The 24817-nt window shown below is 37.1% G+C and overlaps 1 protein-coding gene across 2 annotated transcripts in view; it reads left to right on the forward strand.

Annotated features, from left to right (window-relative positions):
• Positions 1-24817, forward strand: part of LMO7 (LIM domain 7) — a 183306-nt gene that overhangs the window by 129245 nt on the left and 29244 nt on the right. For both annotated transcript variants that reach the window (XM_089511135.1, XM_089511136.1), the window contains 7 exons: positions 3710-3852; positions 4990-5422; positions 6760-7062; positions 13414-13528; positions 21013-21174; positions 21930-22111; positions 23185-23242. In XM_089511135.1, coding sequence (XP_089367261.1) covers positions 3710-3852; positions 4990-5422; positions 6760-7062; positions 13414-13528; positions 21013-21174; positions 21930-22111; positions 23185-23242 — 1396 coding nt within the window. The remainder of the gene's footprint in view (positions 1-3709; positions 3853-4989; positions 5423-6759; positions 7063-13413; positions 13529-21012; positions 21175-21929; positions 22112-23184; positions 23243-24817) is intronic.

The following is a 24817-nucleotide window of genomic DNA, read 5'->3' on the forward strand; positions in this document are numbered from 1 at the left end:
GTGTATTTTTGAACCATGGTTGGTTGAATCAGTTGATGAAGAATCCATGAATATGGAAGGCTGCCTATATAATAATTAATGGAGAGAAATATAAGATGATAACTAAAAAGGAAGAACAAGACACTTCTTCCACAAGATCCAATGAATCAAAGAGAAATTTAATCCAAGAACGGGGGACACTCTATGACTATTACATGAACAGGAAGAAATAAAAAGATGATGGAAACAATACAGGGAAGAACACTATAAAAGATGAAAAGATGACAGATTTATTCAAGGAAGAACCATTTGAAAAAGAACTGACAATTTTAGAAAGTGAAAGCTGCAGTCAGAGCATTTGGAGAAATAAATCACCAGAAATATACAGCATACCAATAGAGTTCTTTCAAATGACAGAGACACAGTAAACGCAAATTCTAACTAAAATCTGTCAACAAATATTGGGAGAAAAACAGTGACCCACAGATTGTAAACATTCAATATACATCCCATCCCCAAGAAAGGGGACACCAGGGATTGCAGTAACCACAGGACCTTTGTATTAATTTCCTAAGCAAACAAAATGATATTCAAATTTTCAAATTTCTGCAGTAAAGACTTTTCCCTAAAGTCCAAGCTGAGTTCAGAAGGGGAAGAAGCACAAACGATCACATTTCAAAAATACAGTATATTAGATAATGGAGTGCACCAAATACTTTCAGAATAAAATGGGCTTGTGCTTTATAGATTATAACAAAGCCTTTGATTGCATAGAGCTAGAAAAATTATGGATCACTCTTAAAGAAATGGGTGTACAGTTATACTGGATTGTTCTGATACTTAATGTACACTCAGGACAAAAGGCTACCATTAGAACAGAATATGGAGAAATGGAAAGGTTTCCAGTTGGAAAGGGGGTCAGGGAAGGCTGCATTTTTTGCCCTATCTGTTTAAATTTTACACTGAACAGATGCATAAAGCCAGATTAGATTCAGAGGAAGAAGGTGTGAAAATTGAAGAAAGAAACATCAGTAATTTAAGATATACAGATGACACCATGCTATTGCAGAATATAGCAGAGATTTGGAAAAAATATCAGAACAAAGTCAGGGAAGAAAGGGCAAAGGCAGGTTTAGAGTTGAATGTGAAAGAAACAAATGACTACAGATGATTTACATAATTTTAAAGTGGACAATGAAGATATTGAAATAGTTCAAGATTTTCCATACCTTGGGTCAGTCATTAACCAGAATGGAGACTTCAGTCAAGAAATCAGAAAAAGACTAAGACTTGGAAGGGCAGCTCTGAAAGATCTAGACAAGATCCTGAAACACAAAGATACATAATTAAATACTAAAATTATGATCGTCCTTTCCATTGTATTTTCCATTTCTGTGTATGGTTGTGAAGACTGGACAGTGGAGAAAGCTGATAGGAAGAAAATCAGGATCTTATCTAGACCATTTGAAATGTGGTGCTGGATAAGGGTTCTATGGGATACCATGGTCTGCTAAAAAGATGAATAAATGGGTCTTAGAGCCAATCAAGACTGAACTCTTCCTAGAAGCCAAGATGACTAAACTGAAGCTGTCCTACTTTTGCCACATCATAAGAAGGCATGACTTGCTAGAAAAGATAATAATGCTTGGCAAGGTAGAAGACAGAAGGAAAAGAGGAGAACACCATTGCAGGTGGATAGACTCAATCAAGGAAGTCAGGGTACTGAGTTTGCAAGACTTGAGAAAAGCTGTTAATTGTAGGTTACTTGGAGGTCTTTCATTCATAAGGTCGCGATAAAGTCAAAGTGGAGAGGTCTGCAGGGAAGCTTTGGTAGAAAAACAGAGATAATGACATTTTTGTTTCATTGATTCCTTCTTACAAATCCTTTCCCCAGTGTACCCTTGAGTTCTTTTGGTCTTTTACAGCCTGGTTAGCCATGGCATGTGGAAGTATTTGTAAAGGATAATAATAGTCTGAGTAGGAGATATGAGTTGTGTGCGAGGGGTGCATACCACACTGAGTGACACCCCAGAAAGGGAGTGACACTCCAGAATAGAGGAGTGACACCTAGCCAGTCCCTGGCCCTTCCTGGGTCCCAGGGACTCCTCCCTGGCCTTTCCGGAAGGGGTGCAGGGCATTTCCCATGCTTCCCAGGTCCCGGGGGCTCCTCCCTGGCCTTTTCATGGAAGGCGCAGGGCATTTCCTGCCTCCTGAGTCCCTGGGGCTCTTCCCCAGCCCTTCCCAGGGAGCACATGGGGGAATTCCGTCTGGTAGCATGTGCTCCTGCTTGTGCTGGAAGTCTTGTACTGGAAGTCCTGCCCCCCACCATGACTGACTGCACCTGGTGACACCAACCTTAGAAACGCCACTGACATGGACAGTGGAATTTTGGGAGTAGTATTTCTAACAGAGTAACTTTTCCAGGCTTTCGACCAAATGCTGTCCTTAGGACCTCTGTCTTTGATCTGGGCTAGTGAACTGGGTATGTTTAGCTTGGAGAGGAGAAGGTTGAGAGATGACATAACAACTGTCTTTAATGTAGAAGATGGAGCAAGCTTGTTTTCTGCTGCTTCAGACATTATACTATGAACCAGTGGATTCACATTACAATAACAGAGATTCCACCTAAACAGTAGAATTTACTGTTATTTACTGTAAGAACTGTTTGACAATAGAAATGACTGGCACAAGAGGTGGAGGCCTTGCCGTCTCTAGAGGTCTTAAAACAGAGATTAGATGGACATCTGTCAGGAGTGCTTTAATTTTGTATTCCTGCAGTTATTTTGTATTCCTGCAATGTGTTCCTGCTTTATTTGTATATTTCTAACAGATTGGACTAGAAATGGCCCTCACGATCCCTTTAAGTGCTAAGATTCTATGATTCTTCAGTCCCCACAGATCCAGATGTGTTACCAGAGAATCATGGATATACATAGCACTTTGTTTTTAACAGTCTGTGGAGTGTGTGTGTGTGTGTTTAAATATATATATGGGCAGCACATTATCTGGTTTCAAAAATCTGTTTTGAGAAAAGATAGTGTTAGCTCAGAGTATGAAGGGGGGCATTCTGTTCCTCTTTGTCAACACCATAAGCCATTGACCATGCTGTCTGAAGGAATTGTAGTCCCCAAAAGTAACTTTTCAAAACTCTTACCCTATGTGAATCACCCTCAGATTGGGGAACAGCCAGGAAGAGGCTATTATTCATGGGTTTAGGGATAGGGAGTTATATTCCTTCCTTTGAGAGTTTTCAAAAACCTGATGCCTCTTAAATTTTGGTATCATTGGCAAGATGCCTCAACTCTGTATTGGCTTGGATATCATTGTTCAAACAGCACCCAAGAGTATTGGTCCATATTGAAGATAACACTTTTTAAAAAACCACTATCCTGTGTTCTCTCAAGTTAAATATAAAATATGTACCAGTTTTGTTTTATGACTGGTTCACTTTTAATATTAGCATACTGCTTTCCCTTTGTGATATCTTTTAACTTTACGTATAAAACTGCATAAAACTGGCCACTGAAGACAACTGCCATCCAGATCTTTTAGACACAGCTCTGTAAAAAGATACTTGAGAACACAAGAAAACCAGGCATGCAAAGTGGAATTAGGGCACCAGTCGGAATGAGCAGACATGGGAGGGTAATGAGATACTTCAGCATTCAGTCATACCTCCCTTACCAGAGTCTCTAGATGTAATACTCATTTTTTTGCAACTAATTTTTAGGATTTGGCAAAATGGAAAAGCAGGAGGAAAAGTCACACGTCTGATCTGCAGAAGAAAAAGGAGGAGAGAGAAGAAATCGAGCGGCGCACTTCCGAACGTTCTGAACGACGCAGCAAATCATTGAGAGAAATGCAGAGAGAGAGGTAACGTTGGTAATGAACAGTGTTTAGAACTTCTAGGAGCTCTGTCCTAGGCGCATTTACTTTGAACTCCTTTAATTGACTTCTTCTGTAGTTCTTTAGGAGAAAGCCTATACCATTTTAATGCTCAAAGGCAACTACTTCATTTCAGTTTTCTCCCTTATTTTTTATTCTTCCCATGAGCATGGAATTCTTAAGTAATTATTATATTTTCTAATAGTACAATGTTTTTGCCTTGCTTGTTAGTGACCTTAGAACTTTTAAAAACAAGTGTGTACGGAAGATTCAGCTTGATTTAATTTTTAACTTAGTTGTCAACCAAGACTCAAATGATTAGAAGTTCATTTAATTTATGGCTAGATCCTAAACTTATTTACTACAAAGTAAGACCTATAGTTTGTATGTATTATGACTTCCTTCTAGGTAAGTATTCATTGAGTAAAAGCTTTAGTGGCTTTAGATTCAGAACCTTTAGCTGAAAAGGATTAGGTCTTGGGGATTTTGTTTGTTTTTGTTGAATTTTATCTTCTTGCCTAGCTATCTTGGTTAAAATAACAACAACAAAAACTCTTGTTTGTCTTGCAAAAGCCCATTATAAAGCTTCTGCAGTGGCATCATAATACTCTAAACCTATTGGGTTCCTAGGAGAAACAGAAGCAAATATGAGCCTTTCTTAAAAATAAAAGCTAAGATTACTGTATATAATATGTAACTACATATACTAGTAAACTGGATAACTGTATTGCTATATATATTTTCTGCATTTAAGCTTTAGCTCCCCTCTCTCATTCCCTCTTTTTAAAACCCTCATTTAATGGTAATGGAAACTCAGTTTCAAGAACAGTAATTAAAATCAAGCATCCACCCTTAGAAAGTGTTTTTTTAACTTTGCGCAAAAGGGATGGGATATTCACAACAACATTTAGCATCTTGAAAATGATATTTATACATAGTATTGTTTAGGGGAAAGAGAGAAATGAAAACTTTGTTAGTGGTGCCTGGATTAAGCCCTGTAATAGACATAAATCTTTCAGTTGTTCTGTCTTCACTTTGAAATGCATCTAATAGTAAAATGATGACTGAAAGCCCACCTGTTCTTTAGGTCATTGATGTCACAGTGCTTTTTGCTTTGGTCCCTAGGGAGAGCAGAGATGAAGGGCTCTATAGCAGCAGTCAGAGGCAAGCAGAACACTGGAGGATGTATGAACCAACTGATGATGTATTTAGTGAAGAGAAAATGCTTTCAAGGCCTTCAAAAGAACAAATTGTTGAAAATGATGCTCCACACAGCATGACCAAGGGTGAAGAAAACAGTAAGGAGGCTGATAAAAAAGCAGAGAGTTATGCAGGCGTTGAAACGCAAATTCCACCAAAGACTATGACAGAAGAAAAGAGCCAGCCTCCTTTGTCGACTTACTATTCAGGAAATGCACAAACTGGGTCAGCTCAGGTTTCAGCTACTCTCCCAAGAAGTTACCAGAAAACTGATACTGCCAGGCTAACGTCTGTGGTTACACCAAGGCCTTTTGGTCTCCATTCGAGAGGAATCTCATCACTTCCTAGATCATTTACGGTAAAAACATTCATAATTTTCTTAAAAGTTTGTGTGAGTAACACTTGCTAATTAAGTAAAAAGAGTTTTCACCTTTATCTGCAGAAATATTTAAGGCATTATATAATGAGCAGCAGTGATTAAGTTGTTCCATTATCAAGGTAATATATTTTAATATTCTTACCTGCTTTTTAGAGAAATTTGCAAAAGGTACAACAATAAAAATATTAGTATGTAGAGAGATCTTGTAGCACCTTTGAGACTAACTGAAAGAAAGAAGTTGGCAGCATGAGCTTTTGTAGACTTAAGTCTACTTCCTCAGATGCATTTGGTGGGTCTGTACCTGGGCAAGTTTCTTGAAAAGGTTGATGGATTTTCACTCCATCCAGCTAAATTTGGTGCTTGCCATAGTGCTAGAATTCAAAAATATAGCCACGTTAGTCTGTAGAATCAGTATGTAGAGAGATCTTGTAGCACCTTTGAGTCTAATTGAAAGAAAAAGTTGGCAGCTTTCATAGACCTACATCTGCTTCCTCTGCCAGCTTCTTTCTTTTAGTTAGCCTCAAAGTGTTACAAGATCTCTCTACATACTGATTCTACAGACTAACACAGCTATATCTTTGAATAAAAACATTATGTAAGAACATGAGGGAATTTATACAGTGTTGCCCACTGTATAAATATGGTAAGTGATGATTTCACTTATTATTTTTAATTAAACACAAGATTTAGTGGTAGCACATGGCAGCCCTTTTAATTTGTTTTGCACAGTTCTGTGCAAAAGGGACTTAAAAATAGCATTTTTGTCTTTTAAAATAATCTGAGGTTTGCCAATCAGTTCTAAACTTACATAATAATATTCAGGATGTCATCATTAGTCTAACTATTGCTGGGTTAAAATCAGTTCATAAATGTGCATTCTACAGCAAAAAATACACAAATTTAATGTGTCTTGAGCAGATACCCAATATGGTTGATGGATCAGGTTCAAAACCTGAATCTTGGTCTTGGTCCCAGAACATAACACAGAAAGTTTGATGATTCTTTTGATTAGGCACGTGGATTTGTGTTGCATAGCAGGCAGTTTGTATAGGATTTTTTCTTTCAGGCTTCTAATTGGATCTGTGCCTTTCTGGAATCACTACCTCAGAGTACTGTAAATCCTGATTTTAAAGAATTTGATCATTTAGTTCATATGCAGTCTGTTCAGTTGTTTTTATTCTGACCAGTACTATGTCATCTTAAGCATTAACACTGTTGATTAGCAACACCTAGAGAAGAAAATGAGGATGATTAAAAGTAATCTGTGTTGAAACCAATTTTGAACATTTGCCTTTCAAACATCTCTTTCTGTCTAGATGGATGATGCTCAAAAATATAATGGAGATATAGAAGTCTCCAAGAGAGCTCAAACTATGTTCATGATCCATTCATTCTCTAAGCCAGAAGTTGGGCAAAGTCAATCCACAATTGACCTAAGAAGTACAGACGACAAATTGAGTACAAGATATTCAGAGAATACTTCTCCTACAAGTCAAGCTGCAGATACTAATCATCCTAGTTCTAAATCAGCACACCATATTACCCATGACTCAGTTACAGCTGTATCTTCAAAAGCAGAAGAGGGAAGCCTTCCAGAGACTGAAGTTTCAAGATTTCAAGTAAGTATGAGGAGATGCCTTTATCTTTTAAATAGTCTTTTTAAAAGGGGAAAGGCTGGGAGGCAGGAAGGGACAATGTTATAAACCAAAAAATGTGTATCTTGTATGTATTTTGTTTTCTTTGTGTATGTTGTGTGTGTGTGTGTGTTTGTATTTATATATGAAGAAAATTATATGCGTACGATTTTCTTTTTTTTCTTTTTCCTTGAAATGCCAAATAAAAATTATTGAGTTATGAAGAGATACCAATACTTCTGTTCTCAACATTTTATTAAGTGCCAATAATTTTCCTTGGACTTGTACAAAGGATGTATATGGATCCAGTCCAGCAATAATTATAGTCTCCATTTGGCAGATAAGAGTTGGATGGAAGGATGTGCCAGTGGACAGTAGAGAACTGGACAGAAGTATGGAAGTGGATTAGGCTGTGGCTGCTCAATACTGACTTAGTTAGAGAGAGTGTCTCTTGAGGAGGGGAAGAGGTTAAGCCCAACAAAGAGAAATGGCAGATGTTTAGATAAGACATATAAGCTTATTGCATTGCCCCCGGGGACGTGATGGGGGCGGAATAAAAGGGAAGCAGAATGGGAATGGAAGGGGTAAGGGGTGCATTTTTCTGCACACCGGAACGCCGCTGCTGCCACCAGAAGTTCCCATTCTGTTCCCGATCCATCCCAGAGGAGGCAATTTTCAGGAAATGTTCAGAAGTGTTCCTAAAAATCGCCTCCTCTGGGACGGATAGGGAATGGGATGAGAACTTCCGATATCGTTGTTCCGGAGTGCAGTAAAATGCGTCGTTTGCCCCCTTCTATTCCCATCCCACCTCTTTCATTCCGCCCCATCACATCCCCAGGGGCAATGCAATAAGCTTAATATACTGTACACAGTATACTAGGATTTATTGGTAAAACCCCTGTTCAGAATCCTGTCCTCCAGAAAAGTTAGAAATAGAGCTTTCGAATTAAAAAGAAAGTAGGTAAAAGTTTATATTCAGGAAATAATACGGCAGTAGGTAATGATCAATTATTTTGACTGGTTTGTGGAAATTTAACTTGGGAACTCATTTGTTTGTTACTCATTCTTGGGTCATATTGGTTCTTTTTTTAGTTTTTATTGGTGCTTTACCATTTTTGTTAACTCATTTAAGGTAACGGGAGAGGGGAGTTCTGCAGGTGATGCCACTAAAATGATGAACTTTGACAAAACATAGGAGAGTGTTGCTTCGTATTAGCAAGGCAGTGTGAGTGGATATTGAATCTGAAATTCTAGGTAGAGTGTGAGTAGCCAAGATGGAATCAAAGGGTACCAAGCAAGGTCTGTAAACAATACAAATTGTGTGACTTGAGTGCTATTGTGCTAGACTGATGACTGATGACTATATTCCAGCGCAACCACTTGTCAAGAATTGGTGGAAGTTGTAGCCCAGCAACATCTGAAGAGCCATGGTTTCCCCATCCCTTCTATATATGTAGTGAGCAACATTCCACACAGGCCACATTTTTTACTTGTGGGCTCATTGCAGGACATCATATTTTGTTGCATAATGGCTATCATGTAGGCAGCCAAGATGAGAGGATTCAAAAATATGTTAATTTGTTTTCCTCCAGTCTACAGAATAAATACAGGAATGAATGAGAGGGGAATAGCATTTGTCAATGACTCAAATCCAGATCTTATTAGTTACTAATGACAAACTAGTTGTAAACAACAAGCTACTTGATAGTTACAGATAACGAGCTTCTTGTATTTGATTTCTTTTTGCAACAACTAAGCTAAACTACAATTATAGTATTGTAAAGTAAGAAGGGATATGTTTATTCCTTTAAAAATAATTTTATTATTAAAATAAACATATATAACATAAAATAAACATATGCAACATACATACATCACTAACAAACAAGAAAACATGTATATACTCCAAATATTATATTCTGTAATAGTAACTTCCTAGTTACTATTACTTGTGCTTAAATTATACTTAACTAAATACTTAATCGATCCTATTATCTTTCCAGTTCTTCTCACTATTCCATCCATGACATCTAACTAATAACATTTGTTAAATGTTTCGTCATAACCATAAAGCATATAAGAAACAAGAAGCAAAATGAAGAAAAAGAGATAAGCTTCTCCATTGTAAAATATTTGTTTTTTAAATGTTTCAGTTGTACTGTTTTTAATGCTGTGAACCCACTCTGAGTCTCAAGTCCTGGGAAAAGAGCAGGATACCAATAAATATAATAATAATAATAATAATAATAATAATAATGTTTATTCCTTTTGAGGCACACTTGGAATTGTTTTTAACTTTCATAGTTACATTCGGTGTGTACCCTCACTTCTTAATGATGTTTTGTATCATAAGCCAGGGGTTTGGAACATATCAGTGTTTTTAAAGTAGCTATTTTGTAACTTTTTAATTAATAGAGAATAGCAACTTTTAAAAGTTTATAATAATTATAATTATTTTAATAATGATTATAATTAGCTACTTTTGAAGGTCATAGAACTGCATTTAATGAATATTAAAAGTAGCATTACTAGCTGTCCTCAAAGCACATGCAAAACCTAACAGTAACTACAGACTCTCTAGCAAAATCTCCTCTTTCCTTTTACCCCCATAAAAAATATAGCCTCATTGGAGTTCAGTTTCAAGTCTGCACCAAAACTCTTTACTCTTTAGCAAGGCTTAATTATCCCCAACCAACTGCAACCCTTTCTCTTTTTTAAAAAAAGTATATGATTGTTTACATGAAAATATAACCAGAAACAGGTGACAAAGATTTTGGGTTGAACACTGACTTATTGAGTGGTTACTCTTTTTCATACAAAAATCAAGAATCAAATAGTATCTTGATTATTGGGCCAAATTTTTGCTACAGAATTCAAGCCTCAGTGTTATCCAAAAAACTTAATCAGGTTAAATGGTAGAAAAATTAAGGGATAGACGAACAAGAAGTCCCAATATGTATGGATGATATGCCATTTACTGTGCCACTAGATTGCTTCTCAAGATGGAGATTGCAACAGGTTGAGTAAAGAAAAGTTAGGTGTGAAAGTATCAGTTTACTCCTATTACTGTTTGTCAGAATGCATAAAGATTGACTGCTTGTTCTCTTTGGAGACAAAAAAGGCTTGGTAAACTTCAAAGATCTGTGCATTGCCTTGTTTCTTTGTTTTTATTCTTTACCACAAAGTTTCCTTAACTTGCTCCAACATAATTTGAAAACATAGCTGTGTGAGTCTAGATGAGTGGTCCCCAAACTGTTGTAAGAGATTTTGGATGTTAGCTCCCAGAAGCCTCAGCCATGTTGGCCAATAGTCTGAGATTCTGGGAGCTGAAGTCCAAAATCCCTTAAAGAGCACAGTTTGGAGACCACTGGTCTAGATCAGTATACAAAAGAATCCTGTAGCACTTTTGAGACAGAAAAAGAAGTTTGTTGCATACGTTTTTGTTGATGAAGTAGACTAAAGTCTGTGGAAACTTACGCTACCAATGCCTTTCTTTCAATCTGAAAGGTGCTACAAGATTTCTTTGTATATTGATTTGACACAGACAGTGCTAAATTAGAATATTAGTAAAAATAGAATTTACGCATACATACAAACGTGTACACTTTCAGCATTTATATATGTGCGCATAGAGAACATTCAGTGAAGAAATTCAGTGGAAATTTTAAGAATGTAAAAGAATGCTGGATCCCTCCTGGATCAGGGAAATACCCCAGGGACCCAGCATTCTCTTTCTGTCAGTAGCCAACCAAATGCCTCCAGGAAGTCCATGTGAAAATAAGAAGTCTTCCCCTTTTTGTTCTCTACAAACATTTTGTGTCTGCCTATGTGTAAACATTCTGAAAGCTGCAGTCATAAAGAAATTGTTAACTGTGTGTCATAGTTAAGTAGGCAAAGTTTATTGGAATATTGATAGGAGCTGAATAAAAACTAGTTCTATTGTGTTTGAGTTTCTGAGAAACAGAATTTGAACTTGGGATCACTTTAGCATGCTAAATAATACCACGAGGCTAGAATTGTTACTGCTGTTCAGACAAAGGTGTAACACACTTATTACTGGGGATGGAGTGTTGTTTTTAACTGACTTCCAACAGGATCTGTTTGATCTGTTCTAGATCTCCTAGAACTGTCCATGGTATCTCTAACACCATGTCTCACATGAGTTTGTTTTCTTTCTCCCAACCTTCTTCACTGTCCAGCCATTATATCCATACATGGTGATGGGGAATATGATGGCTTGGACGAACCTCACTTTTAGTGTTCAGAGTAATATATTTACGCTTTAGCATCTTGTCCAGGTATTTCATACTTTCCCTTCCCAGTTGTAGCCTTCTTCTTGATTAGATTTCTTTTTTTCTAATACATGGTTTCAGAATTCTCTTTCTTTAAAGCTGCTGAGCAGTACAGGATGATCCAAACAGAATGGTGCAATCCGAGTAAGAATAGTTTTACTTTTGCACCATTATATATATTTACTGTCTTTTAACATATTTGTTTGATGCTAATATGCTTTGGCATCGTGCTTTGGGTACGATAAGTGATGAATGTAGGCGATAACTTTTATTTGTCCCGTGGAACAAAAATAGTGCTTTTTTATAGAGAATAGAATTTGGAGCAGGTTCACCAGAAAGTCCTACAATAATAACAGCAACAGTATCCATGGAATACTAGTTTGCACAGTAATATATTATATTATATTGTTAATCTTTCAACTCTTTAGAGTGCTTGATCTAGCAAACAGCTAGGCTTTAACAAAAACATTGTTAAGGAAAACTCAGTAGAAACCATCTAGAACAAAACAACAACAACAAGTTTATTGATTATTCAACTGACCATATCAGTGGTAAAATACAAATATCAGAATATCAAAGTAAATACAAAGATAAAAGTGGGTCACTCCTAAAACATAAAATTAGCTAGAGGGTTCAGACACATAAAAAGTGAATAAAAACAAGTTTGATTAAAATACTGTACAAAAATATAGAATAAAAACAAACTAAAACCTGGGGTGTGGAGGAAATCAAAAAGGCCCGGGGGTGGGTGGGTGGTGGTGTTTAAATGAACTCCTCACCATGGCATGAAACTTCATGTTGCATGATAAATTGATGTCTCAAGTAAGCAGCTTTTATAATAAATTTTGCTGTACAGTGCACTAAATGTAAATTCTCTCCTGAGAGGAAATGAGACAATTTAACAATAGGATCCCAGTTAGTCATTCTAACAAAATAAAACAAAAATGTTTGAAAGAAATGGGATCTCTCCTTATCATATATGCAACAATCGAACAGGATATGTACAATGTCTTCTACGGCTGGAGCACCACAGATATATGTTCTTTCATGGGAGGGTATTTTTTGGAACCGTCCTAATCTTACCATAGAGTTTAGTTGCTCAAATCTAGTCTAGTTCTGACTCTGTGTTAGGTGCAACCTAAGGTATTTTTCAAAGCAAAAAGAATTTAATTTTGGCTAACCAGTTTAAAGATTTACAACCAGCCAAAAAAGCTATGTCTATTTGGGCACTAATATCCCAAACTCTGTTTTCATCTAGAACACATGCAGTAGTTTTTCTGCTGGACTAAGATCAGACCTCTAAGCAGAAGGGAACATACGTAAGCTTCAGCTTGCTGCTCAAGAGAGTGGGCAGGCTGTTGATATTGTACCTGGAAGACTGTGCTGTAATCAGGAATCAGGGTTTCTTTTACTGTATGCGCACCAAACATGGAAAACTAGAACCTAATGATGTTAATATCTCTATGAGTTCTTCTCTGTTTGGGGAGGGGAGAGGGAACACCAGTAAACAGAGTTTGGATACTGTTTCTATAATACAGAAATTACTGTATTATAAACTGTATTATAAATAACTACAGTTTACCTGTTGCATGCATAAAAGTATTCCTGGCTGCCACTTGAACCTCTGCCCATGTGAGAACTGCTAAGGCATAAGAAAAACATTTTGAAATATAATTCATGTCCTAAATTTTAGTTTGAAGAGATAAAACGGTTTCATATTCACGTTTTTCTAATAACTGAATTGCATGTCTTTGGTGTTCATATTAAATGTAGCTTTCTATCTGTTGAAGAATTCCTTGGTCCTAGTCTCATCACATTGCTTAATACATTTTTATATGAACATGCATTTTATGATTAGTTGCCAAAGAAAAGCCGTAGCTTGGTTTCCTAGTGCAGAAAACGCTTCTTGCTATTGCATAGATAATTAAAATGCCAACGTTTGTAAGTGGCTTAATTTATTTAGGGGATAGATTTTCATTAAGGTAGGTGACTGTGACACCAGATACTACAGTGTCATGTTTTATTTTTTGTTTTATTTTTTCAGGAGCAGTACAGCGATATGAGAATCAGTATAAACCAGAGACCAGGCAGCAATCGGAGCTTTGGGTTTGAAATATATCAGAATCCTTCTGGAGTCTTTGTGAAGTCAGTAGAAGAAGGTAAAAATCTATATCTTGCTTTTAGAAAATTAATTTAAAAGTAGACTGTTGGCTTCAATGGATCTGAAGAACTTGGACTGTGTTACTGTTGGAAAAGAACAAGAAATGTGAGTGATATACCAGAAATGCTCTAAGATTAATTTTTATTCTTTTTTTATTCACATACCAATATGGAATTATATCATTTATGAAGGAAGTTCTATAAGAAGTAGTAGATTTCTCTTCTTCTTATAAATTCAGATGGGTTTAGAAGGTCTAAAATGCATCACAGATACCTTTTTTCATATACATGCATTCTACATTTTAAGCAAAAATTCATATGTATAAGAGCAGGAGTAAAGAAGGTCAAATGCTGATTTCATTCAACAGTTTGATCATTCAATGGCCAACCAGATGCCTGTGGGAAGGCCAGAAGCAGGACACAAGGGTAGCCACACTCTTTTGGTCCCCATCAACTGATTCACAGAAGCAAACTGCTTCTTGTTATAGAAGTGATATATGTAGGCATCAGGACTAGTAGTAGCTGTTGATAACTTGTCCTTCATGTATTTTTGCAGTCTCTTGTTAAAGCTGGCCATGTTGGCAGCCACTCCTACATTTTGTGGTAGTAAAGTCTAATGAAAAAGAATTCCTTTTATCTGTCCTCAATCTCAGAATTTGTCTTAAGTTCATTACTATGGGTTCCAGTATTATGAGAAAGAAAAACATTTTTCCTTTATACTTTCCACACACCATGCATAATTTTACGCACCTTTTCCCATCTCCTCTCCTCACATTTTCCTAAGCAAAACAGTCCAGATGTTGTAACAGTTTCTCTTAGGACAGTTGATCTAGTCCCTTGATTATTTTGGTTGTCCTTTTCAGCTATATGGCATCCTTTTTCAGTTTAGGTGATTTGTGTAATATCCATTTAATTCTGTTGTTGCCCAAATGCCTAACTAGCTGCTTTCCTGTTCCCGAGGTATTTAAGTAATTCTTCCTTATTTATCAATATGCTCCTTACAATCCTTTTTTGCATCCCTCGTTATCTGTTTGCCTTATCTTTGTAAAAGCTCGTGTTCATTTTTGTTCTGTCGTTCTTTTAATTTTCCTCATTTGGGTAAGGGTGTATCCGGACTGCAAAGTAGTTTGACCACTTAACTGCCATGATTCTATACAACAGAATTCTGGGATTTGTAGCTTGTTGAGGCACCAGACCCCTCTGACAGACCAGGCTGAGTATTTCACAAAACTACAAATCCCAGGCTTCCACAGGATGGAGTCATGACAGTCAAAGTGGTGGTGCCACTTGTTTCTGGAGTGTGAAAGAGCTGTAAAATTGCACGGTGTTCCAGCGATGGGGGGGGGGGGGGGAGGGATTCAATGATTCCTCTGCCTCCATCACTGAAAACAAAAGTATTACAAGGTAAACCAATGTTCATTTCTGAAGAAAGGCCTTTTCATCCTTGAATAGCATCCATCATACTGCTTGTTAGTCATGCTGTTGACTTCTTGGACTTCATAATACCTTTCCTGACATGTGGAATGGCACAGGAGAAGCACAGAAGCAAAATCTGGCTGTTCCTGATGTGTGGTTTGGCATTAGAAAACTACAGAAGAGAATATATCTGGCTGTTCCATTATGTTATCCTCCATCACATTTATAGATGAAAACTGTTTTAAACACTATTACTGCTTATCTCTTTCTGAATATAGTCTTGGCAGTTACAGGAGTAGGTTTTTCTTAAATCAGACTGTGTACTAGTTGAACTAGAATTTTAAAATTCCTGTCATCATCAATGTACTTCCAATATTTAAGGACTTTTTCCCCAGTAAGAGGAAGTTTTATCACTTGTCATACAGGAATTACATATCTGTACATGCCAGGAAAGGTTTTAAGCACATCTTCCTTCCAAAGTATGAGCTTTGTATTGTTGTTGTGTGCCTTCAGGTCTTTTCTGACTTATAGTGACTATGCCATGCTGGCTCTCCTAAACTTTGCATATATCATGATAAATAATACCTCTGTGATTAAAGATTTTTTTTTTGTAATATTGCAGAAGATGTAACTGAAATTCATGTTAGATATGATAATAACACTACATCTGTATTAGAAAGCAAATAGTGCAAGATATTTAAAGCAGAGCTGTTGAACAGGTGCTTAGCTTAACAACTGCTTTGGTGAAGCTACTTTTTTCCATTTGTCATTGCTTCCAGTCATCAAATCCTGAGGGGGGAAAGTAGCTCATGAAAGTGTTTTTGTGACAAATGGTTGCTAGCTTGTTCTGCCCCTTACATGAAACATCCCAACTCTTTAATCACAGTTACTGCAGTTTGTTGCTTATATTCCTAATGCAGTCCACTTAATATGAAGTAATAAATGCCAAACCATGAAACAACTCTGGAAAATATCCCTCTAGCCAGTTTTAGTCACTTTATATAGTGAGTTATTTGTAAATTACCTGTATTATATTATTTAGTAGTTTATGCCTTTTTCATAGATGAATCTATAGAGCCCTGCCTCCTCATGTCTCCCTTTTAATATCTTTGCTATTTTTAGTGTTGTTACGCCATGCGGTGCTTGCGTAACAATGGCGGCGCCAGTGTGTACAGGGCACTGCCATTTTGACGCCCTTGTCATATACTAGGGTTGAGGGGCATGTGGAAGTGCCACCTCGAGGCAACCCTAGCACATGACGAGTTTGTGCAATTTGGACCTGTGTCACTCAGCCCTCCAAAACAAATTTGCCACTGTTGTGTTTCATTTTATAGTATGATGGTTCAGTTCTGCTTTAAAGCTGATCCTGAGTGGTGATGGGGTGTCAGTGGACGTGATTTGGGTGTAGGTTAGGTGCTCTAGTGATAAGTTGTGAAGGAGAAGGGTGAAGAAGCCAGAATTTGGTTCACTGCCTCCCGTTTTTCCAGCCCTCTTCTCTCTCTCTCTCTCTCTCTCTCTCTCTCTCCCTCAATCTTACACATGCAAAGACATACAATTGGAATTGTAAGTGCAAAACAGACTTACACTTTAAGAAGGCATTTATTTCATTAACTCCCGGTATCTTCCTTCTTTTTTCTGCCTTCAATAGTCCTTTGACTTCCTTTCAAATATAAATGAAATATATAAAATGAACAGTCATACATTTGAAAAGAACTTTCTGAACTTTCTGATTAATGCTTTCTAATCAGTTAGACCAAACTGTCCGCTGTCAGATACCGGTAGATCAGTAGCTGCTTCCTGCTTGTTTTCACCTGCCAGTGTTTAGTCTGGTCTAACCTATTTTTTGAAACGTAAGACTGTTTTCATTTATATTTCATTTATATTTTTTGTGTGTGTGTGTGTGTGTGTGTGTGTGTCCAAAAGGGCAGGGATAATGTCTTGGGTGTGTGTGAAAGGTTTGTAGTGCAAACTAATACTGTGATCCCACGTTTTAGGTATGATAGAAAACAGAGCAACCTCAATTGAATACTGTTTTTTAGAAATAATTCTATTATAGTGGGAGAAGAGCCTTAGTGTGATAAATTTCTGAGTAGTAAATTTTAACACAGCGAGTTACGATTTATTATTCAAATTCAGTTCACTCTGTGTGTGTATACATGTGCCTTCAAGTTGCCTGTCCACCCCATGAATTTCATAGGGTTTTCTTAGGCAATGAATACTCAGACATGGTTTTGTCAGTGCACTCCTCTGAAAAACCACCTACAGCACCTAGCATTCATTGACAGTCTCCCATCCAAGTATTAAGCAGGACAGACCCTGCTTAGTTTCCAAGATCAAGCAGGAACTGATGTTTTTGGGTTACTGAGGGCTTAATTTAATTGTTTCAGAAACTAAGATGTATTCGTGTTTAGCCTGAAGTCAGTGTGAGGGAGTGTCTCAATCTTTAAAAGATATTGCAGGAAAATGTGGTTTAGTAATTTTGTTGTATTACTTTTAGAATGAGTAGGCACCATGAAATCCTAGATTCAAATAAACCTCTCCCACATGCAGCTGTCTTTTCCCAAGACAGACCTTTAGTATATGGAAAGTGACATTATTAGTCATGAGGGAACATTGGACTTAGTTGTATCTAAATCAGTTTTTGTTGCTGTTCTGTTTGTGTTAGACAATGATATATTCTTGCCTGCCTTCCTGAGTAGATGTCTTCTGAGCATTCCACGATAACCACCAGTGTCTAAACTTAGGCCCCATACAGACTGCCAAAATAAAGCTGCTTCAGGTTACTTTGAAGGTATGTTGTTTAAATGATGCATGTGTCCTAAGAGTCCAGAAGCTGCGCCAAAGCTGCGCTCCAGTCCTTAGGACTGGATTGTGGCTTTGGTGTGGCTTCCTGACTCTTAGGACGCATGCATCATTTAAACAGCATACCTCCAAAGTGATCTGAAGCAGCTTTATTTTGACCTGTCTGTATAGGGCCAAAGTTACATTTTTCATACAGAAGTCTTTCTAAGCACTATTGGCTATTCTTTGACCAAAGATGCTTGCTATAAGAATCTGATATGTTATGTATTAAAATCATGTGTTATCTCTCTGAGCTGTGGGCTGACAGGCTTGGAACCCATATTTATTTTTAGATAAAGTATTTAGGAGCCAGTATGATATTAGATTTTACTGAATAAAACTTGGATTCAAGTCCTTGGTTAATTATCAAGTTGGTTGGACAAGTTCATTGTCTTAACACAGGGAAAACTGGATACCCCACATATTTATTAGCTTTGGTCAAGAAAGATGGGAAACTAGTGTGACAGTGGGTGGTGGTAGGAAATGTGTAGTCAAAATAATATGGGAAATCTATCTGCTAGAAATAGGAGGGACATAAAATATTTTAATAAAGACCTGTACTTGAGCCAGTAATGCCATCCTTCAGCTTCAAAACAGAAAGTATTCACCAGCATAGAAATGTTGAATTGCTTTGTGGTGTTTACAAGATATGAGCACATGCTTTTTGTCAGGTGGAGATGTGCTCCAAAATCTTTTTTTGATACATGCAACTTCTCATGTAACTTCTTAATATGATTAAAAATAAGGGGAAAGGGGGGTGTATATAATTTAAAAATTAGACCTCACAGTAGTCAGCGTCACAACAATTCATCAACAGCCCTGCTCAGGTCTTGCAAACTCAGGGCCATGACTTTTGTGACTGAGTCTATCCAACTTTAATGGGGTCTCTCTTTCCCCCCCCTACTGCCTTCTATCTTATCAAGCACCATTGTCTTTCCTGGTGAGTCATGTCTAATCATGATATGCCTAATGTACGAACGCATCACTTTAGTCATCTTGGGCTCAAGGGAGAGTTCAAGCTTGATTTGATCAAGCACCCATTTAGTTGTCTTTTTAGCAGTCCATGGGGTCATGACTCTTCTCCAGGACAAGAGCTCCTCTTGTCAGATGAGTTGATTCTGTTCCTATCAGCTTTCTTCACTGTCCAGCTTTCACAACCATACATAGAAGTTGGAAATACAAGGATATGGACAATCCTGATTTTGGCATTCAGTTATATATCTTAACAGTTGAGGGGCTTGTCCAGTTCCTTCACAGTTTTCCCTCCAAGTACTAGTCTTTTTTCCCCTCTTGACTCTAGTCTCCATTTTGATTAATGACTGAGTCAAGATACAGGAAATTTTTCACTATCTCAATGTGTTTAAAAGTTATGAAAATCACTTGTCATTATTTTTGTTTTGTTAATGTTCAATTGTAAACCTGCCTCTGCACTTTCTTCTTTGATTTTCTTCAGTAATTGTTCCAATTCTTTTACTATTTTCTTCTAGCAATATGGTGTCATATGCATATCTTAAATTGTTAATGTTCCTTCGTCCAATTTTCACATCTCCTTCCCCAGATTCTAATCCTCTTTTGCGTATAATATGTTCAGCAAACAGCCTTTCCTGACTCCCTGCCAATTGGAAACCATCCTATTTCTCCATATTTTGACCTAACTTTTTGTCCTGAGTACATGCCACACATTGTATGTATGTGCCTTCAAGTCATCTGTCAACTTGAATTTCCTAAGTTTTCTTAGGCAAGGACTATTCAGAGGTGGTTTTGCCCGTTCCTTCCTCTGAAATATAGCCTACTGGTATTTGTTGACAATCTCCCCATCAAAGTTCCCATTTCTTTAAGAGTGATCCACAGTGTTTTCATGATCTACACAATCAAAATCTTTGTTATAATCTATAAAGCAGAGGCTGATTTTTTTCTGAAATTATTTGGTGTGCTGTACTGTCCAGCCTATGTTTGCAATATGATACCTAATACCTCTTCCACTTCTGAATCCAGCTTGGATATCTGGCATTTCTCACTCCATTTATGGTAAAATACTTTGTTGTAGTGTTTTGAGCATTACTTTGCTTGTGTGGCAGATTAATGCAGAAATCCTGTGGTTACTGCATCCCTGGTGTCCCCTTTCTGGGAAATTGGAATGTTTAGTCTGGCTCCTCAGCAAAAGTCTACCTGACATGGGACACCCTACCAGCAGTGCTGTTACCATCAGCATAGCCTTTTGTCTCACAGGAGAATGCAATCCCACCTTCACAAAAAGGTAGTGCGATGGTGGGGGTCTATACCTAATAAATAGTCAGATACAAAATAGCAATGATTTGATGGTTGTGGTCATTTTCAAAGCCCATTTTGTTTTAGATTGTAGACATAAAATTCTCTCAATTAAAAATCTGGAATCTGGAAGGATGACTTGTTGTTGTTGTTGTTGTTGTTGTTGTTGTGTGCCTTCAAGTCATTTCTGACTTATACCAACCCTAAGGCGAATCTGTTACAAGTTTTTTTGGCATGTTTCTTCAGTTGGGGTTTTCTGTTACCTCTGAGGCTGAGAGAGTATTACTTGCCCAAGGTTACCTAGTGAGGTTCCGTGGCTGAGTTATATTATTATTAATTTCTTTTTCATATTTTTTCTTTTTATGCAAGGGAGCAGCTCCATAGTCACCACTTGCAGAAAAAGAAAAGCATCCAACTCAACTCAATCACATAAATGATTTTGTGTGCCAACAAAAATGTATAATTAGTCTTGGTGTACCAGTTATCAATTGATATGTTCTCTATATTGCTGTAATTTTTAATCTGTAAACCACTCCGATTGCCTGAGTGCAGATGGGGCGGGATATAAATAATAATAATAATAATAATAATAATAATAATAATAATAATCTATAGTATTACATCATTACAATTGTTTTCTACCTTTTGTATTTTCATATTAATATTCTTCTTTAATTATAGGACTCATTCTTGAGTTCAAGGAAGGGTTTTTAAAATATTTTCTTGGTTACTTTTCCAACCCTTTCAAAATGGTAGATTTGCTAATAAAGACATTAGCTGTTGCTACTAATCATTGGAGTCTAACAACTTTATCCCACTATCTTGCCCACAGGATTCTTACAGTAGTTCACATAAAGATAAAATTATTTCCCAATACAAAAGGAATCACCTTACTTCAGTAGGACCCTATTCATTTAGTGATTGTCGATATGAATGTCCTTAATTTCCATCATTCCAGGTAGCCCTGCGGACTTTTGCCAGTTGAACGTTGAGGATGAGATCCTGTCTCTTAATGGCGCAGACATTTCATGCATGGACCAAAGCCAGTGGGATGAAGTCATCAAAAGTGCACTAGAAACAGGATACCTTGTCATGGATGTCAGGCGATATGGAAGGAAAGGTGAGTTCTTGCTTGGGCTGACTTCATGATCTGTGGGTGTCTGTTCTTCATCTGTAAACATCTGGTGGAGGAATCCTAAATACCTGGAACCTGCTGCAACAACTTTTTAAAGACAAAATAAATAATTTATGTTAACATCATTGCTTTGGTGCATAGAGCTTTTGCTGCTCTTAAAGTTTTTTGGTTTTATGTTCTTGCATTTTAAACTGTAAATGCCTGCAATAGCAAGTTTCCTTTTTTTAAACTAGAGAAAAACCTGTTAAGAAGAAATGCACTTTGTGTTTCTTGTGACAACAGGCTTTTCTTTTTCTGTCCTTTACATAGAAATAAAGAAAGGATGAAATGCATTGATTAGTTCTGTGGTTCCATTATCAGGACAAGCATCTGTGTGAAGTACTGTAATTAAGATCTACTCTCTGGCCCCTGATCTTTTAAAATTACAGCTCTTCCCAGACAAACATTGTAGTACATACCTGCTCCTTTCTGTATATGTAAAATATTAGTAAACTTGCTACTTTATATTGTGCCAGCTTTTGACTAACTCTTGCTTTTTTGAGGGAAGGTGGTCTGTTCATTAAAAGCCCTAACCAGTTCCTAAACAGTAAAATTCCAATTCACTTCTTTCTTCAGCTGTCCTGCTACCTTTATCTTTTTCTATTTTGTTTGGATGCATTTTTGTTATTTTCTTTTCTTTATACTTTGACATCCCCCTATCTACTTTTTTTAAATTTTTTTGATTTCCACATACCAATCAGACTGGGGCAAAGACCAGCCTTCCCTGCCATATGCAAGGCACAAAATCCTCAATCTCACCAGTATGGCTACCAACATTGTAGGTACACCTGAAAACAAATGGATAGATGCAACGTCTGGAGACCACACTTCAATCAAAAGTCAATCATCTCAAAAAGACTCTCACAACAATATACAGAATGAAGTAAGTGCTTATGCATATGTGTGTCTGTTTTGCTTTATGGAAGAGGTTCCTTATTCTATGGACACTGATAAAGTGAAATGCAAGTTACAACACTTTCTATACATTTTGAGACAATTAGGCATTGCCTATTTTTATATAGGTATAGAATTTGCATAGGGATAGAACTGTTTTTTAAGTTGGCCCCAGCTATTTTTTAATGTTTTCCTCTGCGTAAAAAAACAATAAATGGAAGGTTTCTTCAAATGAGCAGTTCCTAGGCCGAAGCTTAATTGGTGGGTATGATTGGAACAGAATTTAAGCAAATAGGGATAGCTATTTATTAGTAAAGGGATATCTTTCTGGACATATCAAAAGTTAGGCACCTCCAACTTCTATTTATGTTGAAGAAAATGTATTATGTAGGACCACTCTAGAATTTCTTCCCTAGTTAGCTAATGAAGTTATACACTGTGCTAGCTTATGGAAGCATACTGTAGTCAGAAAACTTTGATATGTGTTTTACTAATATACGGCAGTTAATTCCTCCCTTCCCTGAGAGAAAGACTAATGTACTAAGGAAATTATTGATTTAACTGAGGAGCCAGTCCAACCAGTATCTGTACATAGGATAAGGATGGAGCACCATCTTGTGTGTCAGCTGAGGCAGCAAAATACTTGGGTTGGCTATGTCTGCAGCTGCATGATGATGCCCTGAATTGTTTTGTTTCACCTTGAACAACACGTAATGACATTCTACTCTAATCATCAAGCCAATAAAAAAAAAAAAATACTGTGCCAGATTTTTCCTCCCTTTGCCCTCCTGAATTCTTATAGTGATTATTCAGACGAATGTGTTTGCTCCATGTAACTTTTTAAAATGTGCATAAAAATTAAATGGAATCCTTAAGGAGTTAGAACAGAAATTACTGTTACAGTTTTTCAGGGCATCACCTTTCAGCTAGTCATTAATACTCTGGGTTACATGGCGTCTCAGAAGTGCCACAACCAGATGTTATCTCCTTGCACAATGCAATAAAAGGTGAAGTTAGAGTCATGGAATTATGATGATACGTATGTTAAATTTATGTTTGCAGGATTCAGAAGCAAAGGTCAATGGAGTGCCAGTAGACGCAAGTTCTAATGAGCGAAAAGGTAAAACTCCAGAGTTTTTGTTTGCTTGTTATAGAGAGCATCAGTTCTAAAGGGAGCAGTATATGCTTGAAATGTTTTATACCTGAAGACATGATATACTGGAACTTGGGTACATTTACAACATGAGCTTTCCATGAAAACTTAATTTTTGTAAGTGTAGTGGTATGCAAAAGACAAATGAGGTTTCTTTTCAAGAAGTATTTGTAAAGAACTCCTAATAGCATTACAGCTTTTATTCTACATGACTGGAGGAGGTTTTGTGTGTGTGTGTGCGCGCGCGCGTGTGCATTTGTGTTAGAGATAGAGAGAGCGAGAGAGTTCTAAGGTAAGAAAGAGGAGAAATAAGAAGGCAAACATGCAGAAATTTAACATTCAGCAGCAGTATTTGAAGTGGAAACTATAACAAGTTTATGGGATTATGTGCCTTTTGCGGTGCATGCTAGTCAGCTTCTTTGCTGAGGAAGTGGCAATATCCTGTAAGCCTCCATTCTGAAAGACAAAGTGAAGTAATCAATATTTCAAAAACAGACAAGACAAAACTAAAGTTCAAAACTTTTTCATAGAAGTAAGTCTACACTGTGCATTTGACTATGTTTCGTATATGACTTGGTAATGTGTCTTTTTAAAAACCTAGCTTTTTAAGGAACACAAAAGCAGAGTACTTTGACCTGTAACAGAGAACTAGAGCATATTTCAATGTGGGAGCGGATCCTGTGCAATTCCCATTTATTTGTCTGGTATGCTAACATGTAATCTCCTTCTTTTAATTACAGCATTATAGCATGTATTAAGGATTTGAAATGAAGCTTCCCACATTCAGAAGGCAGATCCACATTTGCAGATCCAAGGGCACACAGGGCTGGTTTCTATAAAACTGACCAGAACTCAGTCTTTATGGAAGAGTGCTTGGTAGTCCTGTAGAAGCTGATACTAGCTTCTTGAAAGATAGCTAGAATAAACAGCCTTTAAACATTAAGCTCATGAACAAAATTGGTGTTTGGTCATGACAGATGAAATATCCTTCTACTCTAAATACATTTCCTTTTAGTTTCCACATTTTTGTATGCCATAGTTTATTTAAGGAACTCAGGCAATATTTGTGGCATTTTCATAGCAGACCTGTCAGGTAGTTCAGACTAAAGACTTTATCACATGAGGCTTGAAGAGTAGAATTAGAACAGAATAGTAGCATCTTAACACATGACTCTGCTTCTGTGTGGTAGCTAGTATCTAGTCCATCCATTGCTGGAATGCTTCTTCTCATCGATGGGTAGTAACCATCAATGATTCCCAGTTGGTCTACTTTTGTACTGCTGATTAAAGCTGTCTCACTACTCCCAAGCAGGCTATTTTTTTTCTTTCCAGTTTCTTTTTTTCTTCTTAATAGGTTGCAATGATCATGCAATTGTGCTAAAAATATAAATAAATACAGACTGAAAGGGGTTAGGTAAGGAAGGGAGGTCTATGGAGACTGTCGTGAGGAAGGCATTGACTAGGACAGAAGCAGCACCATAGTGATCTGGAAGAGCTGTGTGATAATGAGTACCGCCAGCTCGCTATGTTTGCATTTCATAA

The sequence above is a fragment of the Sceloporus occidentalis genome, unplaced genomic scaffold (genome assembly GCF_023333645.1).
Source record: "Sceloporus occidentalis isolate IW3139 unplaced genomic scaffold, rSceOcc1.0.p SCAF_2, whole genome shotgun sequence".
NCBI classification, from domain to species: Eukaryota; Metazoa; Chordata; class Lepidosauria; order Squamata; family Phrynosomatidae; genus Sceloporus; species Sceloporus occidentalis.